At 39.8% G+C, this 14,949-nt stretch overlaps 1 protein-coding gene across 1 annotated transcript; it reads right to left on the reverse strand.

Annotated features, from left to right (window-relative positions):
* Window positions 1-383: 383 nt before the first annotated feature.
* Window positions 384-11,225, reverse strand: ZC3H12B (zinc finger CCCH-type containing 12B). Its single transcript, XM_005141446.3, has 5 exons — window positions 10,476-11,225; window positions 8,087-8,226; window positions 7,115-7,349; window positions 6,918-7,024; window positions 384-6,358 (listed from the first exon to the last, which is right to left on the reverse strand). The coding sequence occupies exons 1-5, from the start codon at window positions 11,084-11,086 to the stop codon at window positions 4,938-4,940; spliced, it is 2,514 nt and encodes an 837-aa protein (XP_005141503.1). The 5' UTR covers window positions 11,087-11,225; the 3' UTR covers window positions 384-4,937.
* Window positions 11,226-14,949: the final 3,724 nt, after the last annotated feature.

Below are 14,949 nucleotides of genomic sequence, written 5' to 3' on the forward strand. Positions count from 1 at the left end.
TGGAGTCCAATCAATGGTAATAAGTGAAACTGAATCAGGTCCCCCAGGATAAGGGAAATGATGAAGTGTTTAAACAGCAAAAGAAATGTGTGTATTACAGAGGTTGATAAAGGACGTTACTGTGACAACACAGCAGGACTCCAGTAGTACTTTTTCTTCTGCTTTTTAAAGAAAAGCAACACTTTTGCCCTGTTCCTTCATGGGTTTCAGCAGATGGAAGGTCTGAGCATTAGGAATGATTTCAGAATCTGGGTATTTTTGAGTAAATCAGCTAAAACTATTGAGAAACAATTTGGCCAGAGCACACCAGTTGTTTTGGCCAGAGCAGCTTTTGGGGCTCCCCTCTAAAGAGGGTGACAAAATAAAAAGCTAGAAACAAATAATCCAATGGCTCTCAGTTTTATTAAATAAGCAAGTTTAAATATATAGATATATAAAGTATAACAGGTTTCATGTTACTAAATAATTGTGCAAACTTGGTTCACAGAGCGGAGGGGAACAGGGAATAGCTGAGATTTTGTTGAGTTTCTTCTTATTTCTAATACATTACAGATGTTAAATACCACAGACCAAAATCATAGGTGTTGTATAATGGCTCTTCAATAACCAAACACTGGCATGAGAATAACTGAAGTGACAGTGCACTTGTACTTTTCCAGTTGAAATACTGCAAGAGATACAGTTAATAAAGGCTCTGTCACACAGACAAGCTACGGGGATGTAAGAGGAGTATTAAAGCTGAACACTCACTGTAGGAATCACAGTGATGAGTCCTGGAGTACTAATGCTTCACGTAAACTTAGGGCAAGTCAAGCTTATAGTAATACTTAGCTCTGTGGAGCAAAGTCTCACAGAAACGATGAGTTCCCTCCCTGCAGCATGGAGCTTTAACAATGACTGTAGTCAGAATGCGTCCCTTGGAATGTTCCTGCTCGTGGGGGGGTGGGTGCAGCACAGGCACAGTCACTAACGATTCTGGAACTGAATTAGTTGGGCAGATTCTTTGCGTGCTGGGATTTGATCATTTGGAATCTCCAACTGCCAGACCTGGCCCCTTCAGGCAGACTGGCAGAACAAGCACGATGGGGGAACTCACCTACAGCGATGGTTTGGGTTTGGTTTTGTAATGAGGCTCCTTCTGCTTGTTCTCAGCAACCATACCCACACCTTCTGCTGTTCAATTCACAGTTTGAGCATTTATACAGAAGCTAAACAGACTCATGCTAGTGAATGGGGGGTACATGCAGCAGCAGCTAGAGCAGTGCACGCTTACTACTACCGAGGTTTACGAATACCACGTACTGGTTTCACATCCATTTTCACTCGTTTTGTCATTAAGACTTACATTATATTTGGGTCAACCAAAAAAACCCAAAGAGATTTATAAAAGTTTACAACCATGAAACAGGAATGTTTAATTCTACAAATGAAGAAAGCCAACTACTGCAGCTCAATACGACCACAACAGGACGAACAGTAGTGAAGTCATCTTTATGTACAAGTTAATATATTACTGACATGTCATTCATACAAAAAAGAACATTAAAGAACTCGGACTGACATCCCATGGTTTATGAACTTAAGGTTATACACTTCTAAGTGACAAATTGTATGAAAGTAAGATAGCTAAAGATGAGAGATCAGTAAATCAGAACTCCCTGGGAACGCTCTGGCCCCAGGAAAGCACTGATCGAGTCTACTGCTTAACAGCTGCTGATTGCAGTAGGCCAGGATTTTACCTTCCCCTTTTTTTTTCCTTCATCTAGAACTGTAATTTCATGGATTTTATTAAAATAGAGTTTCTAGAACTGTTCTTTTACAGTTTTAAAAACATTTAAATACCATGCTCTCAAAAAGAGCATTTATACAAAGTCTTATATTTACAATATAGACAGTTATGATCAGGTGTTAATAAGATCAACTCTTCCATGTAAGAAGAAATCTAAGCTTATGCGCTGAAGATGAATGAATGGGTCAGTGTTTTGAATTGGCTTGTAAACATATCTGAAAACGGATGGGGATGACATATTAACCACTTAAAGTAGTCGATTAGGAAAGAGCACATCACAGACAAAGGGGGTTTTACCTCTGAGGAGGACTAAAGGAGCAGAAAACTTGCAGACTAGTTCCATAAGGCTGCGCTGCCCATTCTGTAGCTCTGTGCAGGGCACATGCCAACAGCTTCCCAGGGAAAGACAGTTTGCCTTAGGGAAATAGTGTGCCGGGGTTGTATTGGCATAGCATGCCCGGTGTTTAAAAAGGAATTACTCTACCAGTAAGACAGAAGTTAGTGAGAATTAAAATGACCAGACAGTCCTACAGCAATGAGTATCTCCATGAACCAGCCAACACTTCTAACGGAAATTTCTGCTCAGTTTTCCACATCAGAAAACATCAAAAACACTTCCTAAACCTCTCTTAAAATAGCTTATAAGTGGAGAGAAAGGGAACAAACCATTTTCTACATACAAATATTTAATTCCATGCAAGATGGAAAACATGAGTGCACAATAAACTTCATTTTATACCTAAAGAAGTTATAAATTAATGGGTTCAGAATAAAGCAGGGTCTCTAGCAGTCATTGTCACATTTTAAACACATGCAGATGAGTTAACAGCAACATTTTTACATAAAGTTTAGTGCAAGAAGGTATCTGCTTAATAAATAGACTAAAGATAACTATGTAATGCTTTGAGGTGTACACACAGTATCTGTGCACATAGTAACCTGGTTCTGAAAAGTTGTCCTTGTTTGTCTATAAACTACAAGTGCCCATTTGAAATAAAAAAGATCTATAATTACTCATGGGCTACTTCCCTGTGACACACGGTGTCACACACGTTGTGGTGAAAATGTAATACTGAAGTTAATCTAGAGATTATTATTTTCTTTTTATACACAGTTTTTATACAATCAAGAAAAAGAGATACAATTTGTATCAACAAACAAAAGGTCATTTCTGGTTATTTGAGGCATTGCTCTCAGCTGCTTTATACCATGCAAGAGAAGAGAATAAGAATTAATTGCAAATCAAAAAGAGAAGATGCAGGTTAAGAAGAAATTGGTTTGAAAACTTGTCCAGAGTTAAATCTTTTCTCCAACTGTTTTAAATGTCTGAAGATTTTCCTTTTTTCCCCTTTAACAGACAATAACCAACTCAATCTCATTTGCAAACACCGAGTGTAAATACAGACTCACCTTCAAGGCAGATAACTGATCTTAGATACGTGATGACGTGGCCATTGTGTCTGTTACCTGTACCAACACAAGGATGTTTATCCCGTGTGAAGTGATACAGTTATCAAAATGTCAGTAAGTCAACTGCAGTTGCACCTGTAATTGTGGTTTGTTCTTATTTGGGGGTTTGGTTTTAGTATGACAGGAACAGATTTTGCACATGATAAAGAGCCCACAAGATATGTTGAATCAAACTAACCCTTACAGTAACACAAGTGGAAGAAATGAGAGAACGTTGTTCCTCAGACAGGTAACTAGGAAGCAGCATGCAAGCCATTATCAAAACACCAGAAACAACCCTGACTGCAGCCTCACGTTCCGTGTGTTTCACAGTAAGAAACATTTAGGCAGTGTCACACCTTCTCATGAAGAAACAAAAGGCCATAAACCAGGCCTTTCTCAACTTTCATGAAAAAAACTACAGTAGAAGTCAACAAGTCCTAGCTCGAGCTGTGTCGAGTTAGTAATGGTTCCAAATGCTGAAATATACAATGGATTCAAAAAAGGGCGTCCAGTCAGTGCAGCTTAAAAAACAATAAACGCCTCTTTTGGAGACATTTAGCTACAAAGGTTCCCACCCTGAGCAAGATACCAGTTGCGCAAACAATGCCACACAAAATTATCTCACCTGTTGAAACAGGAACTCTAAAAGCCTTCATGAGGCAAATGCACACCTTTGCGTGGATCTGAAGAGCAAAAACCAGGCCCAGCTTTGCCATAAACCCAAACTGGAGCATCTCTTTTCAAGAAGCAGCCTTTCCCCTCCAGCCCCTTCTCAAGTTGATCTTGTACAGCCACCGTGAAGGTCAGGCTCACTCAGCCACCATCCTTGCCCCCAGAGGAAGGGCTGTAGTTACTGACAAACTTCCCTGTTAAACATCCAGTGTCTGCTGCTTCAGGTGGAGTAATCCAACTTACACAAACCTGGCCATTTGCTTTCAGCTTGGCTGGTCCCTGGGGGCAGCAGCTGCTTAGTGCAGAGCCGGGAGGCGATTCTGAAGAGAGAAGCTACAGTTAACCTTGTTTTAATGTACTGAATGGCACTCACACCCTCACACCCCTTAATGGGTTTGGTCCTAACGTGGCTTCTGTTGGATGGAGCCAACGTATTGGACGCTGTGACAGACACCAAAACTCCTGGGGAACAGTTTTGAAATTGAAGTGCCAAAAGCTGAAATCAGTTTTTTCCTTTTACAAAGTGAGGATTTTAATTTCTGTCAAGTTTACTTTTCCTTCAGTATTTCCTATGCCAGCGGGCAGTGTCAAATGGCAAAGCTGAAACCCTAGAAGTCATCTGGGTGTGTACAGAGCTTACTTTTAAAGGCCGATTAGGTATTTCTAAGGAAATTGAAAGTGTACACGAATACATGCAATATAATTGCTAACAAGAATTTTGTAGTAACAGCTTTGAGACACTGAACGTGACATTGTAGTTCTTAATGAGCTATCCATGCAGCAAGGTATGCATTTCCTATAAAATACTATTAAAAATCCCTATATTTAAAACCTTAAAATTTACAATACAATCAAACTCTTATATAGTGCCTCAGCATATATATGATTGCTACTGTGTACAGAATTTTATACTATCTTAGTAGAAAATATTTACAACAGATTGGCCCCTTCCTTCTTCATGTACGTTCTCCTCCAGGTCCTATATGCTGCGTAGTTTCATCTATCCAAAAGAGGCTGTAATGCTTTAACGCCCTGTTCTTAATTTGGCAACAATCATAGCTGCCAACTGTTGTGCATCTGTCATGTGGGGATTCTTTTCCATCACAGAAAGGACAATGCTTGGAGGGAAAATATTGCAGAGGTTCTTGTATGTTTGATACTGATGTTCTGGAATGATATGAGGTTCCCGTGGTTCCCCACATATCCCAATCCAGGGATTCCTCCAGAGCTGCTCCATCTTCTCAGGCATGCTTCTTACCATTACAGGTTCGTAACATGGCTGCATGAGGTTGTTACTCAATGGATAGGAGTGGTAAGTGTAAGAGTCTGATGCACACGGTAATGGATCCCAGCTAGCATGCTGCTCTCGACAGAGAGGTGGTCGTCTCTGCCTCGTGGGGTTACTTTCATAAAGCCGTGAGTCAGAAATACTGTCCATTCTTGTCATGACCAAGGCACGGCTTGGTTGTGCAGTGGATGGATGAACATTTTGAGGCACAGGGTATTCTCCTGGACAACTGGACCGTGCTCCAACAACTGGATGCTGGGCATGGAGGCCTAAGTGGGAAACTGACTGTTTGCGAAGGGATTGCTTAGGCTCTTCACTTCCATAACTCTGAGCTCTATTTAAGGCTTCATGGTAACCATGGGAAAAAGGCTGAAGACGATTTTGCGATGGCAGTCTGTGGATCTTCACATTGTCTTCTGAACTGGCATCTGCTACACCCAGATACAAGTCATTGTAAGAGGAATAAGAATCATTACTTGTATGGCTTAAGCAATTGTCAGGACAGGGGCTTGAGTTTCTAGAATACATCCCCTGGTCCATATCAGCCCCGTAATAATCTGTGTTACGGATACTACTTATGCTCAAGTTGGAGAAATCACTGAGTAAGGAATAATAGCCATGGTCCCCCAATGATTCATATTTGGGATACTGGTCAGTATAGCTAACTGAGGTGCCATGGCTATTGGTGACTAGTATAGGAGGATATTGCACACTGGACATATGTTCCAGTGAGGATTTCTGATGCATGAACTGTGAGGAACCTGGCACCGGGCTGCTTGCAGAGCGAGTATTTAATGCACCAGCTGCATGGCTTTTTGGTGGAGGGAGCGTTGGTACACTTAATGCAGAAACCAGAGACGGGACAGAGCTGGCCTCAGACTTCCGGGCTATTGATAACTTTTCCTCAGGCTCCACAGCTACTGATCTAATGCTTGGATCTGACTGACGTTTTGGGGCAATGCGTTTCACTTCAGAACTGATTTCTCCTTTGGAGCTGGATGGCCCTGTGCCACATTTGGCCAAGGCTCCCTCACTCATAGTTTTCACAGCAGATAATTTGGCACTTATTCGAAGCTCATCCGCTACTGACCTTTGAGGCTGGTTTGCCCGTTCTGGGTGGTAATATTTACATTTGTGCCCATAGGTGCACTTTTTACCTGAAAGAAAAGTGGGTTCAAGTTAAATAAACCAAAACCCAATCAGTATCACCAGCTGCTATCTTTTTTTCTTTCTATCATTCACCACTTCTCAATATTTCTACATTAACTCCCTAAGGAATAATTATATATATATAGTATATACAGGCAGTCACTGACTCTGCTGCCTGTATCTATGTATATCACTGCATCAAGGGAAAGACACATCACTTTTCCTTCCTCCTTGCTCACGATTTCAATACTGACATCAATACTCCATGCTATATAAAACAAACCAGCTCTAACACAACTTGTACAGTTCTGAATCTCCCTTCTTGCATACAAACCAGAAGAAAATGGCAAAAAGCTGCATTATCCATAAGGCATATCCGGTAATCCTTCATTTTCTGCTACACTGGTTTTACTCATATGTGTATGAAGGGTGTAAAAATGGTACAGTACTTGGATGGCAACATTAAAAATGGTGCTTTTTTTATTGTTCCAATATGACAAGATGCTAATTAATTGCTTGCTTCACCTACCTTTGAATACAACAAATCAATCTGACTTGGGCACTTACCATAAGGACACGGTTGTTTCTTATGCTCAGGAATAACTGGCCTTTTCCTTAAGAAATTTTCAAGGCTTGGACCATGGCGTCCTAAAGGATCATCAGGAGGCATAAACCTAAGGGGAAAGAAATGAAATGTGAATTTCAGTTTCTACTGAGGGTGCTGCACTCGCAAATTCCCTTACTTCTGAAGGAAAACCCCTTACTTGTCATTCACAAAAGAATACATCAGCAGCCGCTCCTCTATGAACTTCTTCCATTCTGGTTTTTCATTCTGAAGATCCCGATAGTTGTCATTGGATACGATGATACCATCCGAGTCGAAAGCAAGCTTCACTATGAATCGGTCATCATAGCAAACCACTCTTCTTCCCTGAACTCTTCGAGATGGGGTGAAAACAAGGATTTTCTCTTTCTCCAATTTACGTAGGATTTCTTGATCTGTAAAATAATTCGAGTTGAGCAACTTCAAAAATGTTTTCAGGAAATGCAGCCTTTGAAATGTGAAACTTCCTCCCTCTTTTCTCACAATGTATTTCATTATTATGTTCATATGCAGTTCCCACTGTCAGTAAGAAATACCTAAGTGTGAAGTTATATTTCTGTGGTTTCAAAGCACTGTCTAAATAGTCAATATTTAAGCTTCAGAACCATGCTACTCCTCTAAACAACCATGTACCTTTACTCAATCTTCCTGAACATGTCAAGAACTCAGTTATTACTGTATTATAGTGGCCTTTTTGTTAGCCGAGAGTACATCCTAAGTACTTTCTATGGGTCAAAACACATGCTGCCTTTTCAGTGTCCAAGACAATGGCCTGATACTACTTATTATATACTCACCCAGCAACTACGAATCCATTCCTATATGTTTAACACTGGTTTTGCTAATGGAAAAATTCTGACTATTTCTCAAAAGTGTTGAAATGATCCAGTAATGCTACAAAAAAACAGCACTGGTTAGAAATGCAGATACTTAAATGCTTGTTTCCTCACCAGTGAAACTGTTGTGTTTTCAAATGAATAGTTGAGTGCAACATCACCTCCACAGCTCAGTGTGTATATCCCATCACTGGTATCCATCAGCCCAGTACCCATCACAAACAGAACATGGTTATGTCTTAATGCAATACTTTGTTTTCATAACCAAGGGGTCAAAGAAAACCTTGATCTGTTACCTGTAATTGGTGCATCAGGTCGAGACTGTTCTTTCCTCCACGCAGGTACAAACACAGTGATATCTTTATGTCCTTTCTCCAGAAACCAATCCACAGCTAGTTGAATCCCCCGACAGGAAAAGCCTTCTTTATTCCCATGGCTGAAGAACATGCAAAAGTTTTAGAAACAGTAAGGACAAAAGGTAGATTTGGTTTGGGGGGGTGTTGTTTTGGGGTAGTGTGGGGTTTTTTTCCCCTCATATAAGAGATATAAGGGTATAAGGGAAATGAAGTCTGTAAAAAGAGCTAAACCTTTGTATCCAACCAGCTTAAATAACTGGGAAAAGAACTGTCCAGACATACTAAGCCAACAAATTACAGCAATCCTGCTACTTCAGACTCTAGAAATGGATAATTTTACTATCTCAAAAGCAAAACCAAACCAAACCTGAAGAATTTTCACTTATTTAATGAAAAATATCACTTTCCCCAACAAACTGAGCTTGCCTTAAATACTACCATACAAAGTTATCAGCAACAAAAAAGGAATGAACTGACAAAGCTGGCTGCAATGGGTCACGGGTGCTTTTCAACAGCCAGATCAAAATAAGATGTTTCCTTAATAGTAAAGGCTCTGTATTTCTTGTTAGGATTTTTTAAGGGAAAGAAATAACTCAAAGTTGTTTGAGCCCCTCAAAAATCTGGTTTCTGAAACACAGAGCACAACTCAAATACAGGGCTTGAATTTTGTAAATGGCCTAAGAAGTTTCTGCAAATGAAATAGTAGAGTTTTGATAGGAACTAAGGACAGTATTAATTATGAATCATATTCAGTCTCCATCTGCATCATCAATAACTGCAGTATTTTTAAGCATGAGAAGTGTGTAACTTTTGCACTTCTCACTCTGTAGAGCAGATGCTTCACAGTTAAGAAATTTGTATTTTTATCATTATTCTATAGATTATCTTTAGAACTTTGTGTTATTACTACAGAGCAACATCACAGATGACTGGCCCATAGCAAGATGTGTGCTCTTCTGCCCTCAGAATGCTATATAAAGTAACGCTGAAACAGACCAAAGGCAGACAGATGTAATACCATCTGTATCACTATGGGTCACCAGCCTAGTCCAGATTCTTGCAATGTAAATATGAATACAGAAGCCACAATGTTTCTAAAGCATTTTTCTTTAGATGTCTGTACATTTCAGATATTGCAGAGTTTAATATCTTTTTGATTTTCAAATGCTTCTGCATCTTGTCATGAGTTGGGCTCAATAACCCTATGGCTTCCTTCCAACTTGAGATATTCTATGATTCCATACATCAGGCATCAGACTGGAGCTCTGCAATAGTAACGGTACAAACACTTTTCTCCAGCTCCTGCCACATTAGGCTCAGGAGGAGCTCAAGCACTGCAGAGACTGCAAAGTCAACAGGCCCAGAAAAAAAGGAAAGAAAAAAAGTTACATGCAGTATTGGTGATGCTGCTTTACAGAAACATCTTCTGGATAAATGTAGCACAACTTGGCACTGAAAACCCCTGTATATAAAATACTCTTACAGGATTTTGTGGGAGATTAACATATTTCAAATCTGAGAGTACTTAATTCACTCAAAGTATTAAGAAATGTATTAAATCTGAACTTTCTTACTACCTTAAAAAAAGATAATAGATAATAATTCAGACAACAAATTCAGAGCAGGAATCTCTTGTGCAAACACTACTGCAAGAAATCTTGGTATCACTGATGACCAGAGAGAGCATTTAAAGAACTCTCCCATAGAAAATCATCCTTTCTCAGCGATAAACAAATGGTTGAACTCTCCAGACATGCTTGGAAGTGGCATGGGACAAATACCTCTTGAATTAAGTGTTGACCAAAATGCATGTGTGCACAAGTCTGAAATTACAAGTGCCACAGCTGTGTGAGTCAGCACAATTAGATCATATCTCTGTACTGACACAGCTGAACTGCTTTGCATTCTGAACAGCCTTAATCAGCAGGAGCAAAAATACCCTGAAGTCAACTGCGTATCATCAGATTACGCTGCACGGCATTTTACAACAAAGTTTTTCTCCCCTAATTGGTTGCCTTTGGACATTAAATAAATACTCAAGGACTTCAAAAACCCATGCACACCAAAGCACACTACAGCTGGATTGGTAGAATAAAAAGGTTTGAGGGGAGAACCTGGTCTGAAAAGGGGGTGAAGGGAATTGGAATACAGATTGCACATAAAGGTGTAACAACGTAATTAAAACCCTGGACTAAAGAGTCCATAAAAAAGATGGATTATCAGTGTAAATATACTACATAACTTAAAATGACTTTGCCATCAATACTGATTTTTCTCATCCATATTTTCGTGATTTATTCTTCTCAAATGTTGTGACAGGGAGACCTACCTCATAGCCACATTGCTTCCATCAATGACAATTGGCCTCAGGTTATCGCTGTTATCCACAACTTCATCTTCAAGTGACAGTTCAGGGCTTGCTATTTCCTTTGGGCAAGGGCCTCTTGGCACCAGAGTACTGGTGGTACTGCTGGCACTGCTTTGTCCCTCTGATTCACTTTTGTTGCCAAGTCTCACAAGCTCTGCCAGAACATCATTGATGAGTGCATCTGCTCCCAGTTTATTCAGTACAGCCTGGATCTGATCTCCTGCATACCCAAGCTTTAAAGCAAAATCCATTTTAGCTTGGTATTCCTTGTCCAAATTTGTTTTGCATTCATCTAGCTTCAAGTCTTGTGTGATACTGCTCTGTGAAAAACTTGGGCGATCCAAGCAAGGGGAGCGACAGAGTGGCCGATGTGGTTTAGTGGAAACCTCCTTTTCTCTCCACTGAGTATTGCTACAGCTGCTTCTGAAGTACGGTTGCTCAGGTTCACTTTCTGAGCTCGTCCATTCCTCAGATTCAGCACTGCATTCCCCAGCATCTTGTTCCACATTTCTGTCTCCTCTGGAGTGCCTCTTCTCCATTTTCAGCTTCCCTACCATAGACCAGGCCGTCATCACGTTCAGCTTCCAGCCAGGGCTCAGTTCTCTTTCATTTCCAAAGCCACCTGGAATTCATATTCAATTGCATTGTGTTGGCCAATTAAAGGTGGACACGAGGCTGGAGTTAATGTGCCTTGCTTACTGTGTTCTGGCATAAACAACACCAACATGAAGGTCCTTAAAAAAGAAAAGAACAAAAATATTAGCTTCTGCCTAATTCTGAGGACTTCCTGGTTTACAAGGCAGCAGAGGCCCCCAGTCATTCACATTACTGTGTAACACACTGATCAGAATAAAGCATGTAATTATGTTGGCTCTTTAATCACAAATAAACTCTTCCCCTTGTTACTGTATGTACAAAAATGACACTTCCCACACAATACATCTGGAGTTACTGGAGTAGCTCATTAATATTTAAAGCTAATAGAGCAGAAAAGAGTGACCCACTACTTTCAGCAGAAGCCTCTTTCCAGCCGTGTACTGCAGAACAGTCTGCCTACTGCAGGACCAACTGTGGGAAGTTCCAGGATGCACAAGATACAACACAAACCATTTCAGTCTCTTTCAGGAAGGGGTTACTGTCAGAACCAACTTCAGTTTACTACAAGCTGGCTGCTAGACTATCCAGGTCACTAAAGAGATGCACAAAGGTTCTACACACCGATCATCTTGTGCTGTTTTTGGTACCTACTGCACTGAGAATTCCAAAATCATGGATGGATATTTCTGCATTCTGTCAGGAAGTCAGGACAGACATTCCTTATTTTTGTGTTATACCAGAAGAAATATTGTTCAGGGAATTCAAGTGAGAGGTTTGACTAACCAGAAGATTAAAGTGACCTGTGAAGGGCTGAACGGATGTCACGGAGCCTTGGAAAAACAGGTTTTAAAAGGACTCGCACCTACAGCAGGTTTAGATAAAATGGTTAAGTAAGACTAGATATAACTGCATGTAAGTGGAGAACCTGGATTACCGAAGTAATCTGCTAGAGGCCTACTTTGAGGAAGCTGCAAGTCCCACTTGTGAGGAACAAAAATGATGGAATAATCTTGCAGAAACCATTCCTTTGAATCCACTGTCTCATTTTGATAAAACTTGTTTCTGTTCAAGTCAGCTCTTTTAGATGTAACAACAGACATAGAGAAGAAAGACTGAAAGGTAGAAAAATGAAAAGGTACCAAACTTCTGAAAGAGCTCAGTTGTAAAGCTACACTTACTGCAGAGGCTCCTGTCAGCAAAGATGCCTTCCAAAGAGGCATGACAAGCATGATCCTGGATTTAAATAGCAACCACAGAAGAAAGACCTGGTATTGACATCAGTTTTCCAATATACCTTTGCTTTTAACAGTACAGCCAGTGCCTTTGTGGTCTGACAACAGCTGGAGATGTGAGCTGTGGATGCATGAAAAGCCCTTTCCCAGGATTCCTATGACAATTCTTGTGACACAAAACAGGCACAACTTCGGCACTGGAACAGAGACTGGGTGACGATGTGCTTTCCCTAATAAGCTCCTCATGCACCCAAAAAGAAGTAGAAAGAATAACTCATTGTTTGGGGTTACTGGTCACTCATGTAACTAAGAATAAATCTGTATCTCTTCCACGTGCCTCTTGACTCTCCTCTCACGTCTTCCACTCCTTCAGGCTATAAGCAAGCACTAAAAGAAGACAAAATTTTCCCCAGGAGCACAAGCACTCAACCAAGTACATGAATTATTTATACACAGAACATTATCAAGTACACTGTATTCAAAAGCTTTTTAAAAGCCTGGCTCCTGTCTCCCCAGCAGACCACAGTGGCTCTTATCTAATTACTGTGACCTACCAAAACAGCAAGTAAGAGACATATGCCCTTAATGCACAGCAGTGCAACTCCCTTGATGTACAGCAAATACCAAGGCGGGGACTAAAAACAAGTATGGGAATCTGTCCTGGGGGGAGGAAAGTTGTGTCTAGTGTAGGGGGAAGAAAAGCATCTCTGACACTGGTAATCTTATAATTTATTGGCTTTTTCCTCCTTAAATACAACTTTATTTTTTTTTCCATAGAACAAAGCTGAACAGATACTGAAATTAAGTGAAGAATAATAATGGAAATGCTGAAATGCATCCATATATTAATGAATATTAGTGATTTAAAACAAATATAATAAACATAAAACCAAAATCTCAAATATTCGAAGTATCTTCAAAATGAAAAGCTGATTATTTTTTCTTCTGAGCAAACAGTTTAGAGATTTTCCAAAGTATTATAAGCCACAAAAGAAAACTGAACAAACCACCAGTGTGTTTATAAGCCAAAGCTTATTCATTCTGAGTTTTCCCATACTTTTGTTTTCAGACAATATGATGCTGAAAACCACAGCCCCTAATATACCACTCATCTCAGACAGGCTTCTTCGTTGACCATTTCCCTGCATTAAAAGATGGTTTTCTGTTGCCTATGAGGGATTCATAAGAGTATAAACACCCCCTGAAAAAAACCACCAACCAACGAAACCCAAAACTGTCCCAAAGTGAAGCAAAGATTATTAATCTGTGCAACATTTACACAGTAATATATAATGTAATGAAATGTATAATGACCTGAAACAGGCCAAATGGTAACATTCTATGAGACTGCACTCTAATTTATGCTCTTCAGCTACACATCTCACCTGGCTGTTATGAATGTACACACTGGTGGAGATGATAGATATATATCCAGAATACAATGAACTTCAACACAGTGTTCCCAGTGATGCTGGAAAGTACCTACCAATTAAAGGTAGGTATTTTAAGAATATGTATGTTTACAGATGAGCGATTTTAGGTAAATACCTTAGATTTCATTCTGACTTATTTGTGTGCTTTGTTTGCTTTGGGGATAACTATCTTCCATATTCCAATTGATTTACTTGTGACTCCTTAAGAGTGGCTGAGAGTGAATTACTCCCATCCATAACTGTACAGTGGGGAAAAAAGAAAGGTTTAGAACAAAAAAACCCCCAGAATATTATAAAATCTAGTCCTAGTTCTCATGTCATATGAAGCACAGTGTGAGTGAAAATTACTCTTGATGAACAGCAGGATTTCCAGCTACAACTGGGTGGTTCTTAAGGAAACAAGAGAAGTACGTAGCAAAGGTGGCCAACTTGACCAGTAACTATTAATAGTCTCAAAATCACTCCAAGTAATCCCAAATGCAGTGACTCTCACTGGTCCATGTGATGCACATACATGCAGACACATACATGCATGCGGAGGGGGCTGCTGGTGTCCTTAGGAAATCAGGCTCATTAAAGAAAATGTTAAGCACACATCTAAAAAAACCCTAAAAGGCCAAGTTTTGAGTCAACCAACACTATTTTTGTTAATGAAGAACCATATTCTAAGTCCTTTGTGCAATATAGAATAAACCCACAGTTTCCCTGCACTTGAACAGAAATTCCAATGTTGATCAGTTAGGTTTCAGCTGGATACTTCGGTTCTTTAGTATAGGCATTCAAAGAGTATCCCTCTAAATACCTAGATATCATTATTACTGCAGTACTCTGTTTTCATTTGAGGTGATTTTCTCTCACATAGCACTAAAAGCAGTGTATTTATTAATCAGCTTAATCTGGCCTGGGTTTTAAGTCAGTCTCACATATAACCCTGTACTGCCAAAACTAAAACAAAGGATATAAAGAATTATTATAAAAGAAGATTAAAAATGCAGGTTATCAGAACAGTGCACCCCAGCTTACAAAACACTGCAACTAAGGAACACTTCACAATACCTGCAATAAGACTTACTTTTACCAGGTTTACATTCTCTTATAAACACGTCAATGTTAATTTAAACGACAAGCAAAATATGCTCCTTCCCAACTCAAAATTAAATCAACTGTTCTCAC

The sequence above is a fragment of the Melopsittacus undulatus genome, chromosome 6 (assembly GCF_012275295.1).
Source record: "Melopsittacus undulatus isolate bMelUnd1 chromosome 6, bMelUnd1.mat.Z, whole genome shotgun sequence".
Lineage (NCBI taxonomy): Eukaryota > Metazoa > Chordata > Aves > Psittaciformes > Psittaculidae > Melopsittacus > Melopsittacus undulatus.